The following is a 22,414-nucleotide window of genomic DNA, read 5'->3' as shown; positions in this document are numbered from 1 at the left end:
TTGAAGGGAGGCATTTGAACAGTCTCAAGTGACAAGACCCTGGATAATTTGTGGGTTTAGTCTGTGGAAAATAAAATTGTATTATTAATGCACATTTGTTCCCTTTGGCCATTGCAATTAATGTGCATCATTGGAGGGTTTGGTACTGATTACAGAACAAAATGACAGAGTTTTGCGGAGATGGAAAGAGGATGAGGTTTTGAGGAACAAGCAATTTAATGCTGCTCTTTTCCAGAAAAGCACGAGAAGGATTTTTGGACCATAAGAAAATTCTTCTAGTAGTTACTGGCAGCAAGTATCTGTGCATCACATCTGATGCTCACAGCTGAAGTCTCACCCTGCAGTGCTGAAAGGATGCATCTCCTCATTCTCTCCTCATTCTTGTTTCGAGCTGTTGGCGTCCCGCATGGTCTAAGTGTCCTTTGCTGCTTGCAGGTCTAGAAACCATCTTAACCACAAGAGCCAGGGTGTACTCATGCTGCACACCATAGCATGGGGAGGGATGCTGAAACTAGCTGCAAGCAAGCGAGAAAGTCACTGTTCTGTGGGAGCACTGGAGTACCCTGATGCTGTCACACGCTCCAGTACCGTTAAAAAGTGATGGCAAAGGCTCAGAGACTTTTGGGAGGCTGTGAAGGGAGCAGGTTTGAGACTCTCCCCACTCCAGCTTTATCCCCCCTCTTTTCCAGCTGATCTGATGGCAGAGGACTGCTATGACCTACTCTCCTGGTAGAGGCTACTGCCCAAGGTAGTGGCAATTAGACTCCTTTTCCCACACCAGAGCACACCCTACCTGCTCCCCTTCAGACTCTGCTGTCTGTCGTACACACTCCATCTTCTTTATGTCATTTGAAAGATGGGAAATGCAGGACGGGGCCTGGCCAGAACACCAAGAGTACCGTGTCAGCACTCAGCCCTAACAGTTTTGGCTCTAGACTACAGCTTCAGTGTTCAGTTTCAATGACCACAGCGAAGTACTGCCCTAAAGAACATACCAGCCTCGGTGAAATGGCTACCCCTGTGCTGCAAGGCTTTCCCATCCTGGAAAGCGAAGCTGTAAACCAGCCGTGGTTGCCGATGGTATTTAAGGAGTTCACATGCGCTGGTTTGCTGGGCGGTCCCAAGCTGCGATGGTGGGAACGTGAGAAAGAGGGTGAAGTAACGTAAAGTAGCGATTTAAAAAAGACAGACTTGCAGGGATACAGACCAGTAGTGTCACCAGTGAAAAATGCTGGAGCTCCCACGTAAGAATCCCTCTTTCCATTCAAGATACAAATTTAATTACAAGAGAAAATGTTTAAGAACCCGTACCTATGGCTTTGAATAGCGTGGGCTGGTCTCTCCTACATCAGAGGCCAGTGCACTAGACGGTCTTAACAGGAGGAGGGAGCAGAGCTGCAGGACAAGTTGAAAGCATGCCAAACCTGTCCTCCGTCTTCCGCCTTGAGCCTGAGGAGTCCTAGGTCAGCAGTGCTTTGTGAAAACCTGTTATTGAAATTGCGCTAGTTTTAAGGTTGTTCAGTATCAAAGCTCTAAAAGCAAAATGCCTTTGTTCCCTTCCTTGAGAAGGAAAATGCAGATTTATGGAAGGAGATAGATTCTGGCTGCATTAAGTGAAAATACATACTTAACATGTACGTATTTACAGGTAAATTAAGTTGATACATACTTTAAATATATAGTTCAATTAGCACTTTTACTGTGTATTAATGAAAACATTCTATGACTAATGTGCAAAATTTAATACACCAAATTAAAAATACCCATTTAAAAAATACAGACAAAACAGAGGACTTTTGAAATATATACCCTTGGTATTTAGTATTCAGCCTTTAGTAATTTGACAGTAAAAAAATTATCTTTCAGAGCAATGTTTGGGGTTTTTCTTTCACTAGCGTATGACGGAATAGACTTCAGTGTTGTATACCTGGTTGTCTCTATGTCCTGTGCGAAGAGTATGGAAATAATATGTTTGTACGTATTTGTAAGAAGCAGTTCAGAGAATTTTCTCACAAAGCATTATCCTTCAAAGATATGTAGTATTGCAAGGGAGAAAAAATGTATCTTACAGGATCCATTTTGTGCATTACAGCAAATCCAGAAATTGTTTTGGACAAAATGCTTTACCCGACAGCTAAATGCAGTGTAAGGCAGAGCGTGAGACTGGCAGGGAAAGGGAATTGCTGAAAGAGCAGGTGGAAGCGGTTGAGATGTGGTTTAATGGGCATGGTGGTGTTGGGTTGATGGTTGGACTTGATGATCTTAAAGGTCTTTTCCAACCTTAGTGATTCTGTGATCTTGACCCTTAAGTCTTCCGCTGTAGTGTTGACTCGTCAGGTGCAGTACGCAAACCACTCCAGCTACCACATTTACTAACCAGTTGACACCGTAAAGCCACGGCGTTGGCCCTCTGTATTGGGGGTAGCTTCTCTGGTGCTCCCGTAGAGCGACTATCGGAACCCAAGCTCACAGCCGTTTCCCGGTATACGTGGGGTAGCTGTGCGTGCGTGCATGCCCGCATAGGCACGGGCACCCAACGGGCGAGCGCATCCCCAACGGCGTATCCCCACACGGCACGGCAGCAGAGAGTCACGGGCGTGCCCAAAGCTTCACAGCTGGTGCCATCAACAGCAAAGGGAGAGCCAGCGGCCCAGAGGGGTTTGAATTTCAGGTGACTAGGACTGTAGAGGCCCTGTGTGGTGCCACCTGCGGCGTTTAGGCCCTCGGCTGATGTGAAACTGGATGTTTAGGCCCCCTCCTCCGGCCTGATCGGACACCACGCCGGTTTCATCGCTCAGGTGGTGCAGAAAAATGATGGCGATGTTACTTCGGTCGTTGCAGGTGTACTGTGACGAGCACGTGCCACGACAGGCTGCCGGAGAGGTGGTTTCACCTTTTCCCTCCCAGGCAGACGCGTGCGATGACACCGGGACGCGCACCTGCGGCTGTCAAAACCTCTGTGCCTGACGGGGTAGCGCAGAGGAAGCCTGCAACGCGAACTTCGTTGTGCTTCACTCATAATTCCGTATGATAGCTCAAAATACCGCAACGCGCATGCAAAGCAGGTTACTGATGGGCAAAGCGAGGGGGGGTTTCTCTCCCCCTGGGCGGCTGTCTGGCTCTGCCGGCCCCGCGCCTGCCAACCCTTCTCCCGAGAGGGGAGAGCCGGATGTTGCCAACCCGCGGCCGCAGGAGCGTTTGCAGGCCCTCCTTCCCGAACAGCGGTACGCCGCGCTAGTTCCCAGGCCCCGCAGCCGGAGGAACCGCCGCCGCCGCCGCGGGAGAAAGGGCCGCGCCGCTCCGCCACCGCGCAGCTGCCCTCGCGCCCCGCTGCCGCCGGGGCGGGGCCGAGGGCGGGGCGGACAGCGGGCAGCCAATGGCCGGGCCGTTGTGACGGCGCCGCGCCCGGCCGGGCCGCACCTGTTACATAAGGGAGGCGGGCGGCTGCTGCCGCGGCCGGCCCGGCCCGGCTCCTCAGGCCGGGGATGAGGCCGCCGGCCGGGAGGGAGCGTGGCCGTCGGCGGCGGGCCGCGGGGGCCATGGCGGAGAGCAACGCGGACTGGATGGGCTCGCTGCCGGCGGCGCTGCGCTCCTACCCCCTCTCCAACCTGGCCATCCCGGGTAGGGCGGCGGGGCGGGGAGGGGTGCTTTGGGGGCCGGGGCCTGTCCCCACTTTAGGGCCTGCGCCCGCCGGGACGGCCCCTGGGGTGGCGGGGCCTGGCGCTGAGGGGAGTCGCCTTTCGGCAGCGTCCTGCCCCCGCTGAGTAGAGTGCTTTCAGGTGCTTGGGCCGGGCCCTGTTGTGTCCGGTGCTGTTGCCGTAGGCTTGGCCCTGAGGTGCTCGCCCCTGCTTGGGATCCGGAGGTTGGGTGTTCGCTTGCTCTGTAGCAACTGTGCGGGAAGTGTGTCTTCAGGCGTCGGAGCCTGGTTGGGTCAGAGCACCTGGCTGTGGGTAAGGGCTAACGTGAGCCCAGCCCGCTGCAGGAGAGGAAGGAGGGCTTGATCTTCTGTAAATACAGCTGTGAGTCTCTAAGCCGTTGACCTCCTTGTTTTCATTGGCTTTAAAAGAGGTAGCTGTGACCTCTGGAGGTCCTTTTTAAGGTTCCTCGCCTTGTTTAAGCAGGGCTAAAACCAGATAGGGAGAAGAGTTTGCTTATGTTGACCCTAACAACTGGAGGTTCATCACATGGAAACGTCTTTTATAGCAGAACCTACGTATGGCTTGTCAGAGGGAAAAAGAGTACAGCGCAGTTATGAAATATCCCAATGTATGATGTTACACTGAAGATACTAAAATCCTAAAAATATTATAAAATTTTCTCCCTTTCCAGCTGAACTTAGAATAACTAACTCCTAGCTCCTGTGCAGAGCTTTTAGGTTAATAAATTGGCATGGGTAAGTGTCATCACTTCTGCTTTACAGATAGATAAACTGACAAATGAGGAAGACAATGAATGACTCTGAAGTTACTTAGGAATGAGTCTGAATTTCCATCTGTAAATGGCAAAAAATAATCTAGTATTGCTTGTAGATGTCAATAGAGAAGATTTTAGGGGCAGCTACTGTAGCAGCTCATTCTGATACTGGATGCTAGACTCCGGTAATCACTGGTACAGGCTTGGATGTTCATGGTAGTGCCTTATCTTGTCAAAACCCTTTGGGTATGTGTTATATAGAGAACATGCAGAGACACTTCCCTAGAAACAGAGTAACTTCCTTTTTTGTGCCAGCAGAGATAACCAAAGGACTTTTAAAGTATGTAGAGGAGGGCTTATGCACCTCCTTTGGGGTACCGCAGCACTCACTGCTGTATTACCTGCAGTAGAACAGTTCAAATGCCTTGTTTTAATCAAAAGTAACACTCTTTTCCCCCCTGACAGTAGCAAAACCATTTTATGTAATCCTGTTCATTTGAACAGGGAAGGAGGATGGAAAGGCAGTTCAGTGTTCATATAAAATTCAAGCAGCTGCAGATGTTGAAACTTCTGGCAAAGAAAACATTCTCGGTTTTAGTGATCAGTAATAAATCAACTTCTTGTTGCTGCAGCGACTTAAAAGGGCTGTGAAACTTTGCAGAATGTTATGATGTAGATTGCATTAGGTGCATTGCTTACAGTCCATTACAATGCTGGTTGCAGAGGAACCGAGGAAATGAGTTGTTTCAGTGATGCCATGGTGGTTTTGAAATGAGTAGTGTTTTTTTGAAAATGCTTGCAGTGTATGTTTGTTTGTGGTCAAAGTTGATGTATTTTCCCACCCCTTTCCTGCATGTACCTCATGCAACCTGTGAGCATGGGAAAGATGTTTTGGGAATTTTATTTTGTTTTTAGTTTAGTCCAATGATTCTTTTGCTTAAGTGAATTGTTGGTCTGGTGCTTGACAAAGCAACTTTTTTGGGAGCCAGGGCAATGTTACTAGCAGTGTGCAAGGAAAGGATCGTACAAAACAGGTTGCTGTTGAGGCATGTGTTTACAGGTGCTGAATAGCAACGAAGGCCAATGCTGTCTTCAAAAGAGAGATAAAAGGTAGGCTTCAGCTCAAATGAGAAGCATTTTTGTCTGCGCTTAATACCTGCGTGTGCATATGACAGGTGTGGCCTGCTTTTGTCCATCTCTGGATGCATTCGTTTTCACTGCTGGAATGATGACTTGATTTTTTTTTGATGTATTCTTTTTTGTTTTCCCCTCCCTCACAGTCACTCTTTGTAGGTAGGAACAGAGATATAACTCTAGTGAAGGTGCTGGAGCAGTTGAAACCTTAAAAGTTGTTTTACCTTTAAATCAATACTCAAAAACCTGAAACTGTTGTTTGTTGGTTGGTTTTGATTTTTTTTTTACCTAGCTGCACTTTGGAGAAATGCAGCATTTACAGAATAAAAGACTCTTCTCTTTTTAAAGGAACAAAATGTTGGCATGATGGGGCTATTTAAAGTGAAAGAATTGGTAGTATACACAGGAAAGAAACTGCGTAGATTTAGTTCTTTGTATGGTATTGTAAGTGGGGAAGTTTTAGTAACCCTCTTGTATGAAGCTAAAGATGCCTGTATAGAGTTCTGCTTCTTTATCTGTTGCAAACAGCTGTGCTTTGAGAGCTGCTTGTTTTCACTGGCTTTCAAAAAGGTAGCTGTGACCACTGGGGGCCCTTTTTAAGGTACACTATCCTATGATTCCCTGAGCTATTAAATGGGGTGTGAAACGTGCTACCTGAGGACAGAGAGAGTCACTATTTGCTCAATCTTTAGAACTGACTGGTAACAAATAATGCTTAAGATGGGTGTTTTGTGAGGTATGGCAGTTCGGTGTTTACATGCTGATTTAACTTTGTGCTCAAAACAGAGGACAGACTTTGAAAAATTCAGGGTCATCCTCCAAGGCTTGGGTGCGATCAGTTCCAGAGTTCAGGCTTTTCTGCTGTTTCTATTGGAAAAACTCTAGACTAAATTCTAAACCAGCATAGTCTCGTCCAAGGAAGAGATGAGGTTTCCTGTGCGATGTCATGAGAGAAGGAATGTTTTGCAATGAGAAATTGGCAAATATTAAGTAACTAAAATGTCATCAACTTACATGCATACAATACAGTCAACAAAATTAACCACCTTCAACAAGTGGTGACCTCCTGTGAAACTCTAGAGGGTTTTCTCCTAATTATACTCCAGACTAATCCTCTTTGAATGTGGATTTAAAAATGAACTCTTGAACATCTTGATTGTGAGCATGACCCTTGACAGGGTGATGTATTGTGTGTTATAGTATGTGTTTAATCTCAGGCTGGTTTACTTTAAACAATTTTATGAAATTATGTACAACTGTGACACTTACTACTTTCCTTGGTCATCTCTTAATCTGCATCTGTTGGTTTTCTTTTTTCACCCCCTGAGAAATGGAACACGAGAAAAAGCTGCAGTGCTGTCACTGCTTTTGAAGTAAACCAGCTATTTAATGAATTTGCTGGAGAAGCCTAACCTGTTTCTTGCTTGTACGCTGATAATTCATAGCACCTTGGCGTTATCCTATTTGTACTGTTTCATTTTTACTACTTGCCTAAGTAATTTTTGCAGTATTGCAATTAACTAGGTGCTGGAGTCTAAGTGTCTCTGCTTCTGAAGATGCAGTAGCACTGTCCAGTTTGATCAAGCTTTCACATGAATACTTGTATTAGGACAGCTGGTTCAATTAGATGCAGTTTCTGAGATCGTGATAAGCTTGTGCCAGTTGTCTTGAGACAGCAAAGCAATCTAGCGGATGTTAACTGCCAACTATCAGTGTTTGCTTATAGAGTGTTTTATTATTCCAGCCTCCAAGGTGTTGGATGAATGACATAAGCGGAAGAGTAGGTGGTTCTGTTTTCCTTTGGGTCTTGGTAATAATGCGTTTACTTAGTCCTGTCTGGGTTATTCCATCTTGGAATAATTAAGAGGCATAACATAACTGGTAGGCATACTTGCTATTTTTGGTCAAACTGTATTCCTTTATTGGTCGCCCATTTTGGTCAGGGTAGTTAGCTGTGAGTTTTTCCACAGTGCTTGTTTTCTTTCCTTATCTTCTAGAGGAAATTTATGATTACTTAGGTGAGGATCCACTGGTATATGGGAGGGTAAGCAAGCTCCTTCTTGCGGGAGCACCCAGAATAGTTATGGGTGCCATTTCATAGTACGAGTAAGCTAGTCAAATGCCTCTTCTGTCCCCTGCCTTCCCTCCTCCATTCCTTCCATCTCCCATCACCTTAAAAAAAAAAAAAAGACCAGGGCTCTTATTTTCCTCCACTAGTGCTTGTTTGGTCCTACAAGCACAAATGAGTGCATTTGGCAAGCTAACCTGATGGAAAGCTTTTCTGTGTTGATGATAATGGTTTGCAGGGATTTTCTTGAAGTGGTTCCTGCCAGAAAAGCTTCCCAAAACAGCCTGTTCATGTGCTTGGAGAAACCCCAGCGTGGGTGCTGGAGCATGTGGCTGTCCTGAGGGAGCGTGGTGGTTAACTGGCTGTGTCAGTGCTGCAGATGTAGGCAGGAAGTAAGAAGAGGTAGGATGGCTGTATTTAGAAAACATGGGGGATTATGTTTTCTTTCACATGACTTCAGTGAACCTGCTATTGAGGAAAGAATTAAGCTTAGCTGGGAACAAATTAATTTGAATCTGAACTAAGTTAAATTTGAATTGAATCTCTAGATAAGAGAGCTGAAAAATAAAAAATTTGGAGAAAGTAAAATGTTTTCATTCAGCATCTTGAAATGTGATATTAAAACAAGTTATATAACACCGATGTTCATGTCCTAGATTGTAATGTTTTTTTATCTTGAAATGTAAATGTTTCTGTGTTGTAGGTAAAATTTTATACATTTGAGTCTGGTTTGAAACACTAAAGAATTTTTTGCCACCAAAAGTTAATTTTTCAGGTACTGGTATGCCTAGAGCTGTACGTAATGCTCGCAGGGTGTCCCGCTGGTGTGGAGGGTGCGGGCAGGGCAGCCTGCATCTCTGAGGAGAGGTAGGGCAGCTCTTCCGTCGTGGCTTCTGGTGGTGCACAGAGCCTTTTCTGTTATCTTCTAATGTATTAGCTTGTCCTCTGAAGGTATGTGGAAGGATGGCCAGGATCTCAGTTCTAAGCAATGCAGAGCAGTTGCGACATGGTGCTGCTCCTGCCTGCATCAGGCTGGACGATTGGTGGAGGGTTGCCCGTGGGATACTGGGTTGTAGGTGGCTAGAGCTGATGGAAGAGCTGAGTTTTACAGTTCCAGAAGCATTTTTTTAACAGAGAAAATAATCTTGGCTCAAATATGGCTAAAATAAGACTATATTGGAGAGCTGAAATAGTTGTTGAAATATCCTTGTTTTTCACTGATCTCTGAGGAGAGAAGTGTCCCTAGCCTTCTAGAATAGTAAATGTCAGTCTGCTGCTCCAAACTATAGCACTTGTCAAGCTGCTTGATCCCCCTACAACACACGCACTTTTTTAATTTAACTTTCTAACCAACTTTTAATAGAATAACTTTCCATAGTTTGTTCATGGTAGTGTCAGTATGACTGTAGCTGAAACTTTTGGTACTACCACATGCCACTGTTTCTGCCATTCACCAAGAAGATCACCCCAACAGCCTGAGGCAGAAACCTCATGGTCTTGATCTAAATGATCAGAGTCCTACAAAAAGATCAGTCCTGGAAAAGAGAGTTTTACAAACACAGCTAGCAGGCAGTCTTAATGAGGAGCAGCCCTACCAGCCAAGCCTGTAGTTAAGCCTAAAGGGGGGATGCAGAGTGTGGAGGGGTGTGTTACCTGCGATGACAAGCTGCTGTGGGTGACTGCTGGGTGCTTGCTGTGCTCACATGTCAGGCACATGGGGAAGGCCTGGAGCTGGTGGGGCCCTGGACATCTCCTGCACATCTCCCCACCCACTGGCCCTGGCCAGCTCTGCTGTCCTGAGTGTGACTGTTCACCAGGAGCCCTGTGGGCTGCCTGCCTTTTAGTTGGCCAAGCAGAACTGAAATGGTTCTTAAAAGAAGCAGCAGACCTGCCCAGTTAAGAACCGGCCACTATATCTTATTAGAGTTGATTTTTTTTTCGCTTTGCCTGCATGACCCTAAGGCGAGCTGCTGAGGTTGCTGTGGTTTTCTTGTTTCTTTGTTCATGGGCTGGTGTGTGCTGTGGCCATGGCTCCTGAGGGGAGAAGCAGTGGTGAGCTGGAGAATGTATCCTCCTTCCAAACAGCACTCCTTTAGAGTCCTAATTAAAAGGATCACTGAATCAGCTAAACTGGCCATCTGTTGGGTTAAAGCTCAAAGGGAGGAAATATATAAGGTTAATGTTCTGATTCACCAAGCTTTATTTGCCATCACAATTTAATTGGCATCTAGCAATCAATGAGGTAATAATCATTAGAAGAAAACATCTGCGTATGTGTGGTGATGTTGGATAGGATTTGTAAATGCAGAATTTTCAGGATGAACTTTTCCTGAAAGGACAAGTTATTTTATTACCTTGACTGTCTACTTCATTGTAGCAGCAAATCTCAACTCTTGTTAGAGAGGGGCTATTAAACTCTTTGCACTGCTATACTGATGAGAATATATCATAGAAGTTGTTCTGCTATTCCTAAGTAACAAAGTATTCCCTTCATACATCCCTATGTTAGGAACTGGTGTGGCAGATAGTGAAATAACTGTACTGGGTCTATGCAGGAGTTCTACTGAAAAGCCAGCCTCAAATCTTAGGGTTTCTCCTCTTTGAAGGACCACTGTCATCCATTTAGCCAAAACTGACTTGTTCTGGAAATGCCACTAAGTTTTCTTAAGACAGCGTATGAAGATCTTAATTTTTCATCAGGAAAAACTTTTTTCCTTTTTTTAAAATCTGTGTGCCCTAGAGAATGACTTTACTGCCTGGTAAATGAGTGCAGAACATACTAAAGTTTTACTTCAGAGAAAACCAATCATAATGTTGATATAAGTGGTTGTTGCTCTCCTTCTGTGTTGTGTGAAAGTTCCAGTTTGCCTGCCCTTCCAGAAAAGATGTAAAAAGAGGGAAAAGTACTGTGTAATGAAGAAAAGAAAAAAAAAATTTCCTAGAAGAGAATGAGCCCTTGGTTCACACACTGCTGGGTGGCCACAAAAGAGGACTATAGGGCTCCAAACTGAAGTTGTTTTTCTTTTCAGAGCAGGTGGATCCATACAGGCTTTGAAATGATAGAGAAGTACTGCCACTTTCTGCTTGCCCAGTGCAGACAGCTGATAAATGGGAAGTCATTGCTAAATTGCAAAAAAAAAAAACTTAATGGCAATAACTCCAGCCAGTGCCAAATGGATTTCTCCTGACTGGAAAGAAAAGCAAAATTCCATGTGATAATTGTGTCTAAGATAGTGGGTTTTTTTAAGCAGTCCTTTTCTCTTTGTACCCCTTTTATTCCCCCCCACTCCACCTCCCACCCTGAAAGGGTGCAGTGGGGGGAAATCGGAGTAATTCCTCAGGGAGAGGAAGTTTCCCTAAGAGGATTTGATCTGTATTAGGCTTTGTCCTCCCTAGTGAGACTGCATTCAGAATACCTAAAGGATTCTTTTAAGGTTCTATTAAAATATAAATACTCATCTCAATAGTTTTGGATAATTATCAATAGGATGTTAGTCATTCCTGCCTCTCCTCCTTTTGCTGGGTAAGTTAATATGAACTATTCGATTCACTTTTCATTAGTGAAGAGCTCTTAAGATGTTAATCTTTTGATTAGAAAATCTGGATTGTTAATGACCTGAATCCTGAGGACTTCTGGGCTTTGAGAGTCACTTTTGTTTATCCCATTTTCCCCTCAGTTCTGGCACACACAGGACATCTGGTTTAGAAGAACATTTGTGGGACAGCCTTAACTTGCTAGCACTCGCATCCTGTGTTTTTGGAACTTGATTACTGTGCTTCTAGATGTCTTGACTGTGCGATGCTTGCGATGCTATGTCATGTGCGGTGTTTTGTAATATATGTGGAATGCACTTTGTGTAGTGAGCAAAGCTTGCTCTAAGAAGTTTGGCATCACTACAGCTAGGGTGATTCTTTGTCCATAAATGACCCTTTAATGCTTTCAGTGGCTTGGTACAGTATGTTGACCTTGCTTTTTACAAATGTTTAACATAACAGAAGAGGCTTTCTTGCATTTTTTCATCCTATTAATATTCCATTAATGTGAAGATCAAAACAAATTAGTCTGATCTAATTAAACTTACTGACAGTGCACTCTCCTGCCTTTCTGTTTTCATTCTTGTTTCTTGGTTAGACTTTTGCTGAAGGTGTCTTTAACTACTGCTTCGGACTTATCCACAGCCTTGCAACCCAGGAGACTAGTGATATAACTGTAGGCATGCTTGTGGTCTGAAAAACCAGGAGTTCTTGTGTTGTTTTCAAGTAATTGGCAATGCACAACTGTGTTATATGTTGGAAGATCTTGGCACTTTGCATGCCATGTAGTCATATATTTAACATCCCTTGGAGGTAAATTTACAAGCTTGTAAAAGGACGCTGGGGTTGGTGAGATAATGCTGATTACTATCCCTGCGCTGCAACTGTATGTGGAGAAAGTACTGATGTGGAAACAAAAGCGATATAGCTAGTAATTGTTGAAATTCAAGGCTTAATAACATTCTCTTGATTAGTGTCATTTATTTGAGCTACAACATGGGTTAATTTGACTATCTGTGACTAAGTAGCATGACAAATAGACATGCTAGAAAGTTAGTCTTTGCTGCAAATGTGGTGATAAAAGGCTGCTTTCTAACAATTAGCACAAAGGCTTCAACAAAAAAGTCATCCTGAACAGTGAAATACAATCTATTTAATGTACAAATTTAATTGAGAAGTGATCTGTGTAACATACAATTAACTTGAGAAATTAGTGTAAGGAGAACAAAAAGGGGTTTCAAGATATGAATAAAAATTAATCCACAGTTGCACTTGCTAGAATAAAATTAAGAGGGCTATCCATCATTTTAACAATCTGATGTCTGGAAGATACCTCTTTAACACTATTCTAACCATATCGTGGCCTTTGGTTAAGTATCTTGGTTAAGTATCATCTGAAATGTTTTGCTGACAAGACTTCTTGAGGTTTTTAACTTCCCTGAGAAAGTGGTCAGTATAATTTGGAGAGACCCACACCGGGCGGGGGGGCGGTGGGAGTGGAACACAGACTGTGAAGGATTTATTATACATAGAAAGGACTCTTTCTGTGTATGTCACTATGAGAGTTTTGTGATTTTTTTTTTCTTGCTCTGTTCAGCAACTGCCAGCCCTGTTGCTGTTACTGTACAATGCTACAGCATCTGAGTATCTTCACACATCCTTGTGTTAGGCCTTAATTGACAATGTGATTAGCAGCTCTAACACTGAGCTGATAACAAGATACGGGGTGATCTGCTCCATGCTTCTGGTGTAGGCTTTTGTCTTTGAAACTGTACAAGTTTAGATTGGTTTAGATTACAGTTATTCAAAAGAAATAACATTGCATCACAAACCAGCCTGGCTCATGCCATGGCTACAGAATGGCTAGGCCTTTCGTGGAGTTTAGGGGTAGAGCGAAGGAGAGCAGGGATTATTTTGACATCATGATGCGATCAGCTTAGCATGTAGCTTAACATCACAGCTAAGCTATATTAAAAGCTAGTGGCTGAGCTGGTAACATAACACAGTGATCTTTAATTTAAGAAGAGCCTGGTGGATGACGTGGATCCTCACTTAGGTCTTACCTCTCAGCCTAACAAATATCCAGTGCTGTTGCTTCAGGTTTTCAGTTTGCTTTTCTCTTACTGGAGTAAATGTTCTGGGTCCAGGTTTGGCCTAGACATTTCTCACAGTTGGTGGCTGGCCTTCCATGAATAACCGCTGCAAATCTGATTGAACTTCTGCTGTGTCTCTCCAGCCTTGGTATTGATGATGCTCCCCTATCCTTCTAAGGAGGTAGTCTTCTACCAACTGTGAAAAGGAGAACTTGTTTTTTAGATGCTCCAGCTCATGTTCTACTTGGTTATATCTAGGTATACATGTTGACTTCATTGTAAATGGGAAGCCCAATTTCCTGGGCTTTTAAGCAGAGCCATAGGGCAGGAGTTTTAAGGATCTTCTCTAACTGTAGAAGCATGTAACATATAGTTCAGTTTCTCAAATAGCTGCCCTGTTAAGGAGTGTAGTTAAAGTATGTGTTGAAAAAGTTGCAACGTGCTTGTGGCTTGTTCTCTTTCTTGTCGCTTCTAGAGCTATAAATAGAATTTGCTTTGTGATAATGCAAGGAGAAATTTGCTCTTTGTATCCTTAAAAGTGCCTTGTATGTGGCAATCTGCAAAGGAAAAGCTTTTGTAGCTATAAAGTATGTGACTGGACTTAGGAAAACAAGCTGTTCCTTGGCTCTGATTTGCTTAGACAGCTCTGAGTTGACAACAATATATTTGATGCCAGATAAAATTGTCATTCCTTCGTAAGTCGGATTTATCAGTGACACTGTCTGAGGGAGCATAATGGTGTGAGTGACTTCTCTAGACAGCTCTCTAGAGGCGGCTGCTGCACCGTCTTAGTTAAAATGAAAAGAAAATGTTTCTTATGGCCTTATTCTAGCATGTTAAACAATTTTCTACAGTGACGGACATAGAGAAAGAAATTAAAATGGATAGAATTGAGAACTTAAAAACACCACCAAACAAACCAACACCCAAACAAACAAAAACCAAAACCCCCATGACTTCTTTGTGCAAAACAACTCATTCAGAGGCAGAAGACAAGCCCCTTGCGATTGAAGTATCTTTTCCAAATATTGTAGAAGCTTGAAAGACTCATTCTGCTTTATGGGAAGGTGTATGAAATTCAAACATCTGTGAGTTGCAGCTTGCAGTATGAGCCAGGCCTTATACGGCTTCTCCTGAAATGTCTTCATTAGATGTTTGATCCTATATTTTGTTTGGGGTTACACATCTGGAGCTGGGAAAAAAATCTAGGTGTCACTCCAAAACTGACAGATACTCTTTTGACGTAGTTTACTGTGACAGGTACTAAATAGCTTCTTAAGCTGATGTCTTTATAAAACAGCTTTTTTGTTACTTGTCACTTCTTCTAGAAAACTGAATGGAAAGCCACATAAGAGGCATGTTTTTACAAAGACTGCGAAGAATTCGTGAAGAGTTGATCAGAATTAGTTTTTAGTGTTCATTTGTAAAGCCTGAAGACTAACCTTGACGGTTCCTTTTCAGTACTTCTGAACTAGTTGCAATTCGTAGAGAAAGAGTGCTTTTAAGGTTGTTGTGAACTGATGTTTGGTTTGTCCACAGTCTGTACCTCCATCAGGACTAAAAAATCCTGACAAGATAATCCAATTGAGATCATAATCTTGTTTATAGCTCTGACCTTGCATCACAGGAAATGCATCAGTCTTCAAATGGGCACTGATACACAAATACAAGGTTTGGGTAAAGGAGGCTGTGGATGCTTCAAATAGCGTCTTAAAATTGGAAACTGCAAATCAAGATTTTTTTTAAGAGTTGCAGACTGAGGTAGAGGAGGAAATTCTATAAAAGTATAGTCCCAGAAGCAGGGACAAGAACCCTGGGGCATGCAGGAAGGGAAAATGCAGATGCTGGCAGCATGGTGCAGGGTCACTGTACCCCCCAGGCAGCTGGAAAAGGAGCTGCTCGTGGTGACTGGAGGTGAAGATGCTTTCCTTATACTTCAGCAAAGTGGGTGTGCAGGAAGCAAGGGGGTGTTAGCTCAATGGGGAACCTCTCATCTGCTGTCCTGAATTAAAAAAGGGAAGCAGAGCTGTTAGAGCTCCTGTAGTGTTTTTCCTGGCTGGAGTTTCACAGGGAAGTCATGCCTGGAGTGGTTGCAGCTTCTTGGCCAGAATGCTGGTGCCTGGTGTAAATGGTTAGACATCCCTGGTAAAGCTCAGTCTGTGGTAGATCAGCTTCTGCCTGTCTTTGCTTTATGCTGCTCTGGAACAGCATAAACTGAGATACATTGCCCTATTACTCTTTGTTCTGTTACTGATTTGGCTAAGCTAGGGATATATCACTGACTCTGAAGCTGTTATGTTGAAGGAGTTTTGTTATTTCTCAGTTCTGTTTCCATTTACTACTGAATTTTCAATTGGAGGTTTTTTCTAGTAAGCACAAATTTTATACTGGAGGTGCAGTTTCTCTGCCAAGGTACAGGTTGTGTTGCAGGAGCTTTGTCAGACACGCATTATTTTGGCAGGGACTGGCAATTTTGATTGTTGGTAATCTTTTTGGGTGAATTTTATATTCACCATACCTGTGGTCACTCAAAGGCACTGCTGGGTAAAAGATGTGTTCATGAACTCTTTTAACATGAGCTTGGTATCTAACCACAGAGTAACTGGTGGTGTACTCAATTGTTCCAGCTCTAAGTTCAGCCAGTCGTTGCCCACAGTTCAGACTAATAATCATTTATTTACCGTCTTGGGGCTAAAGTGAGCTGTGCTGGTAAGGCACTGTGCGGCTGTACAGATCCCTCTGTCCATAACATGAATAAAGATAACTGTTCCTAGAACTTCAGTGTATTAGGTCACGATTGGATTTCCCAGGTAGAATTAAAATAAAGCCTCATATTCTTGCAGTGAAGCTGGAGTACCATCTCAGATCAGTGATATACCAGGCTCTGGGAAAGCTTTGGCGGTAGATTGATAGTTTGTAAATGAAGGAAGGTTAGAAGGAAGTTTCCTTTTACCACTGATGTTTGTCTTATGGTCGTGCTTTTCAGAGTGCATTGAAACTGGAAGCTCACACAAGAAAACACTTCAAACGGAGACCCTTAAGCCATAGCTCTTGGTGTACAGTTAGGGAAAATTAAGGTATAAAGGATAGTCTGAAAGACTCACGCTTGAATATAACTCTTCTGCGACCCTGCCATGCATGTAGGACTTTTTTCAGTTTATAGGGCACATGGGTATATGTGTTTTGGGGGAGTCAGTTTTCTAAAATGAAATATTCTTGGCTTTTGTTTCTAGGGTCACATGATTCTTTCAGCTACTGGGTTGATGAGAAATCTCCCGTGGGACCAGACCAAGCCACAGCCATCAAACGTTTGGCCAGAATTTCTTTGGTTAAAAAGATCATGAAGAAATGGTCAATCACTCAAAATCTGACTTTCAAAGAGCAGTTGGAAGGTGGGATCCGCTACTTTGATCTTCGTGTATCTTCCAAACCTGGGGAAATAGGACAAGAGATTTACTTCATACACGGCTTGTTTGGCATCAAAGTATGGGATGGGCTGAAGGAGATTAACACCTTCCTTGAGCAGCATCCCAAGGAAGTAATCTTCTTGGATTTCAATCATTTTTATGCCATGGACGACAGCCATCACTTCTTCTTGATCAACAGGATCCGCTCAGCATTTGGATCCAAACTCTGTTCCGTTGAATGTGTAGAATATGTGACTTTACAGTACATGTGGGAGAGGAAACATCAGGTAGGGAAAGGACATGTAATGTTTTTCAAACCCAAAAGGTTAAGATTTAGAGAAGCTGGTTGTAGTTCCCACTCAGAGGTATTGGACCAAGGATGCTGGTGACAGCCAATTTAAAGCCCACTAGGGCATCCTTTATGTAGTGTGTTTGTTTTCCTCCATTTATGTGCAGCTGTGTAGCCCCTCCATCCCTGGTGTGGCCGGACTGTGTCCTGCTCCCAAGCATGTTTGCTAAATAAATAAATGATAGTATCCTCAGGGCCTTGTGCTCCTTACAAATGGCTTTCTCTTCTGGAAGAGCGTGTTGTGCTGACTTGTGTTGGTGAGGATTTGATAAACTGTCATCTTTTTGGCTAGTGTGAAGCATATAAGCTTTGATGTGACTAAGGTATGATACAGAATTTCTTAGCTCCTTTGCAGCCATCCAAATGTATAGCAGCGAGATTAAATGCCTCTTCTCTGTGGTGACTGCTCCCATGCGTAGACACAAACTGACAACAGGGTTTCAGCAATGGCACGTAATTCTTAAACTGTAAAATATATGAGGCTTTGAGGAATTCTTCTGAACTGATGCTATCTGTGCTAGGGTCCAAAATGAATCATTTGTAAGTTTGGATGTTATTAAATGTTGCGTCTTTGTGCTATCCTCTTACAGGGAACCACCTTACAAGGCATAAAATACTGACTTATGATTTAGAGAAGATTTTGCTGACAGCAAGACTGACTTTGGCATCTCACGCAGTAAGTGTGAGTGGAATGCCGTTATGCCAGTCAGCCCGGTATGCTTTAGCCACTTAACAGGAGTTACGCAGAAGATGGCAGGACTGCTAAAATCCTTAACTTCAAGTATAGGCGTAATATTCTCTGACAGTGCTTTGAAACGCTTTTAAGCTGAATTCCTTGAACGACATTTCAGTATACTCCTGGCAACTTTTTCATTTGAAACTGATGACCCTTAAAGCCTGAAGCAATCCTGTCCTCATAGCTAACCAAAATGATCTCATCTCTTTTGATGGCAATAGTGCAACAAACTTACTGACACTCATGACTCAGGAGCAGCTTCTTTTTTGCTTGGTCTTCTTTTCAGTGCTATGCTAGCTGCAGCAGTACTGTATAAACATAAATAAATTCAACATCCTGTTTAAATAACATAGTTGTGAATTTTTTTGTTTGTGTTTTCTCCTTTTTCTTTGTTCTGTTAGGTTCTCATATTCTACCACTACCCTTTGTATCAGGAATACCCCTTCCTGTGGCCAGGGAATAAAATGCCGGCACCATGGGCTAATACAACCAATGTGCACAAACTGTTACAGTTCCTGGAGACCACTCTTGAGGAACGAAGTCGTTATGGGACTTTTCATGTTTCTCAAGCAATTCTCACCCCTCGAGTGAAAACTATTGCACGGCATCTAATTCGTGGTCTGAAGAACACACTTGTTCACAGGTAAGGATTTGTCTTGATTTCTCAGTTCTTTCTTTACTTACCATGTTTCATGTTGAAAGAGGCACTGAGTAAGCAGAAAATATGAAATCTTTGCTTAGAAGTAAGACTTGATGAAGGCATGCAGTTTTGCTTCATTTTGCTTGTGAGAGATATTTGCAGTCATTAAAAATAACGAATTACTGAAAATAATAAAGCAACAGGGTATATATGTAGCCAAGTGTGTTTCCTGGTAATTAGAACTCTTTCTGAACGTGATGTGATTTCATAAAACATGAGCTGGACCTGTTGTTTCAAACCAACAATGCATTCCAAATTGGCTGAACTTAAATTTAGGAGGAAAAAAACTTGTGCCAGAGGAAAATTGCCTATTTGTAGGCTCAGTTTTGCATTTGTCTGTACAAATCCATCTCAGTAATTTCAGTAATGGCCAAAGATGTATGACCTGGGGCAGTATTTTATCTTGGGTGTTTTTACCAAAAATTAGATTAACGATTTGACTTTTCTATACCACTGACTGTTGTACAATTAATTTGCCCATGAGTAAGATCATTAGAAGAGGGTTTTGCTTTGAGTAGTGCAGAGTGCCAGCGATCTTTAATAGCGTTAACAGCATGACCAGGATAAGTTTCATGTGACTTTATTTTATGGTTTTATCACCTTGTAGCCTGTTTGCTAAAAATTGCCAGCACTGTAACAGTCCTGGTAGGATCTGGTCTCCTGGCTCACTGTTTCATATCGTCTGTTTTGATGTCACTAACACTTAGTCTTCCCATAATGATACTAAGTTCTAAACTAACTTGTATAGGCAGTCACAACTGGTTTAATTTGATCATCAACAGAGCTTAATATTAAGCAGTGAGATAAACACACATCTTCAGCAGCCAGTTCATGTTCCCTTTGGGAGAATCATTGGTCACTTCAGAAGTAATCACAGTAGTATTATTTCTAAGCTAAAGTCAATGTAACTTACTTTCTTAAAAAACCTTTCTAAAAAGAGCAAGCATTGTGCTTTTGCAGTCACAAAAGTTGTTGATGGAAGTAAGGAAATTCCAGGTGAAGTAGAAATCCTGCAGTTCTCGGTCTCCTTCCTGTTTACAGGCATTATTCTAGCAAAAGGTAATTAAATCCGCGTGATGTTTGCCACAATATATTCGGGTCTCTGCTCTGGCTTGGGCCCTGCTCACGTCTGTGCAGTCGGCATTAGACACCAGATGGTGCTCAGGCGCTTTCAGACTGGCGTTTGCTGTCACAAGTTGCACAAATGTAAATATGTATGCTTGGTGGGGATGCTTAACAGAAAGCACGGATGTAACTTATGTCTGCATACTGCATTGTAAAGGTACTGTTGTCTTGTGATTAAAGGAAAGCTCGTACTGAATTTCTATGTTTTAAACTAGGAAAGAGTCATCTAATTTCATGGAATGGGCAAACAGGCTCCTGGCACAGGTCTGGGCTGTAAGCTACTGATAGGCTGGAAGCCTGCCTTCACTCCATCCCTTTCCCTGGGCCTCATCATTACCACTTACTTGTTTGAAAGTAAACTGTGAAAATTTAAAATAGATGCCACTGTTTGCTAAAGCATGATTGCTCATATACATTTACACAAGCTAGCTGATTTGTATGTGCAAATCTGTCTTTGCAGTTCCCTATAGATGTCTGCCTTCTCATATGGAAATTTTGCCCTGAATATGAATATTTACGTGTTCTTGAGCTCTTGCTAAAGGAGAAATGTGCAACATTCACACTTACCTGGCTAAAGTCTGGTGTGTCCCTTCTACAGGGACAGTAATTACACCTTCATTCAAGTTCTCTTGGTTTTTGACAAGATACCTTTTTCTGGACCAAGAGCTGTGGGCTGTTTTTAGATTATTTTTTGTTGTTTTTTCTTCCCCATCCTGTTAGCTAATTCACTTGCCTACTATCTTCTTACATAACTCTGTGAATATTTTGGCACTAATTTAAATAATTCTAATATATTTAGTCATTTATCTCTAACTGTGCTGAAAACTCTGGGGTTTGCATGTTAGAGTGCAAAAAAGGTTGTGCAGACTCCTGACTTGCACTGTGTCAAAGAAATGGCTTGAAATTTCTCCCCAGGGTAGAATATCTAATTCCATTTAACTCAATTTCTGACACACCTCACCTTTTTCTAGTTACAGTGATGTATGGTGGCATGTTCAACCCCTGTAGAGCTGAAGGCTCGATTCTGGGTTTGGTTTCCCTGATCCCGTTGCTCTGGGTGGGTCTGGAGGCTAAAAGGAGTTTGGTAGAAATGCAGTGTGCTACCCCCAACAACTTCTTTCCTGCCTACCCAAAGGCAGAGGTGGGCAGGGGAACATCTTGTGCCAGATATAGCCTTGCTTTGTGCTACACTGAAGTCTGCTGTGAAATTAAGCTTTTGGTTCAACATTAGTTGGGTAAAAACAAACCAGGATGGAAGAAATTAAATACTGAAGCACAGTCTGCTCAGCTAATATAGGGTTCACAAATGTTATTCTGTATGCATGGTAGTTTGGATTAATGACTGACCAATATTTCTATTTGATAGCTAATGACCGCATTCTGTGTTAAGCACTCTTCTCACCAGTTGGTTGCATTTTGGGTGGCAGTCAGGACCTGATCACAAATGTGAGATAGTAATGTAATTTGTAAACAGCATGTTGTATTGGAAATCAATAGAGTATGTATAGAGAAGAGTCTCTTCTAAAATGTTTTATTTTCTTTATTTCAATTTCTTTAGGAACTTGCCCATGATTTTGAATTGGGTGAAAGCACAGAAGCCAGGTGTTATGGGTGTTAACATAATTACATCAGACTTTGTGGACCTGGTTGACTTCGCTGCTACAGTTATTGCATTAAATGACCTCCTTCTAGAAGACGATGAATCTGCAACTAAATCCTGATTGCTATGTCCCACCTGTGCTCCTCAGTGGACATCTTTGAACTATGCTAAATGTTTTATTTATTAAGTGAAACTTATTGTAATGTCTATTTAAAAAATTTTCTAGAGGAGTCATGGTTAAGCATCACATACAGGTGGGTCCATTCTCCCAGTGATGTGGGGATCTGAGTGGAACACCAAGTGCTGTCTGAGTGCTGCTGCGTGTCTGTGGCTACGTGTTTGACTAAGTTATGCACACATCTGCTGCAGTCCAGCGCGGTGTCTGCCTGCCAACAAGAGGCTGGTCTCTGGAGCAGATGTACCCGATTATGGTGCGCGTCTCCCTGGTGACTGGACTCACCGTCCCCTTGTGTGTGCATCCTGCTTATTTCTCAGCACCAGGGCTCAAAGCAAGGATTGCTGCTGATCCCTTAGCAGCAGTGTGACCAGGCTGGCTGAGACAGTATTGTTCTTGGGCCGCCTCTGGCATAGCTGGACTCAGCTGGAGGCTGCTGCTGTATTCATTACGCTGTTTTAAACGCTACCTCTGACTTGCTCAGAAACAATATTGCCCGTTGTTCAGGGGGAAGCGTTACACTGTGGTGAATATCCAAACTGTCCTTTGGGCCTGAGAGGCGAAGGCTTGACCTGCTCTGCCTCTTTGGACTCCAAACTCTTCTTCTGGACCTCTCTGTTTTATACTTCAATGCATTTGTTGCAACCATGTTTAAGTGTGTTTCTTCTGGCATTAATTGGGAGACTATTTCAGTCTTCAAATTATGAGGATTATAACTCAGAAGTCTGAATTCCTGTTGAGACATCTGAGAAACCACAGCATAACCTTTCTCTTTTGCTTGTTTTTTCCATTTATCGAGTTTTCTTTGGGGAAAGTTTCTCACCCAGACAGCCTGTCTCTGGAAGGAGGTGGGCTAAGTGGGAGTTTGCTTGGTATTCAGAGAACCTGGAGCTGACAGGGACTGTTCAAAACCCAGATATTGAATCTGTGATTTGCAGATTCACTGTGACAGTGAATTCCAAAATCGGACCCAAAAGTGGTGCTTGTAGTCAGAGAGCCACAGCTATGGGGGGGGTAAATTTCCCCAGCCTGCACTCACTTGTGACAAAGTAAGGAATAGTCACACAAGCACAGGCAGGT

At 43.1% G+C, this 22,414-nt stretch overlaps 1 protein-coding gene across 1 annotated transcript; it reads left to right on the top strand.

The window, feature by feature from the left end:
* The first annotated feature begins 3,485 nt into the window (after positions 1-3,485).
* PLCXD2 (phosphatidylinositol specific phospholipase C X domain containing 2) lies at positions 3,486-22,151 on the top strand. Its single transcript, XM_059822859.1, has 4 exons — positions 3,486-3,621; positions 16,476-16,936; positions 18,136-18,377; positions 21,118-22,151. Exons 1-4 carry the CDS (start codon positions 3,486-3,488, stop codon positions 21,278-21,280), a joined length of 1,002 nt encoding a protein of 333 aa, XP_059678842.1. The 3' UTR covers positions 21,281-22,151.
* Positions 22,152-22,414: the final 263 nt, after the last annotated feature.

This window comes from Gavia stellata, chromosome 1 (assembly GCF_030936135.1).
Source record: "Gavia stellata isolate bGavSte3 chromosome 1, bGavSte3.hap2, whole genome shotgun sequence".
NCBI classification, from domain to species: domain Eukaryota; kingdom Metazoa; phylum Chordata; class Aves; order Gaviiformes; family Gaviidae; genus Gavia; species Gavia stellata.
This window is presented reverse-complemented; position numbering and strand designations above follow the sequence as displayed.

Coding starts and splice junctions, on each gene's coding strand:
- PLCXD2 (XM_059822859.1), top strand. CDS start 3,486: ATGAGGCCGCCGGCCGGGAGGGAGCGTGGCCGTCGGCGGCGGGCCGCG. Junction 3,622..16,475: donor CTCCAACCTGGCCATCCCGG/GTAGGGCGGCGG, acceptor TTTTGTTTCTAG/GGTCACATGATTCTTTCAGC. Junction 18,378..21,117: donor AAGAACACACTTGTTCACAG/GTAAGGATTTGT, acceptor CAATTTCTTTAG/GAACTTGCCCATGATTTTGA.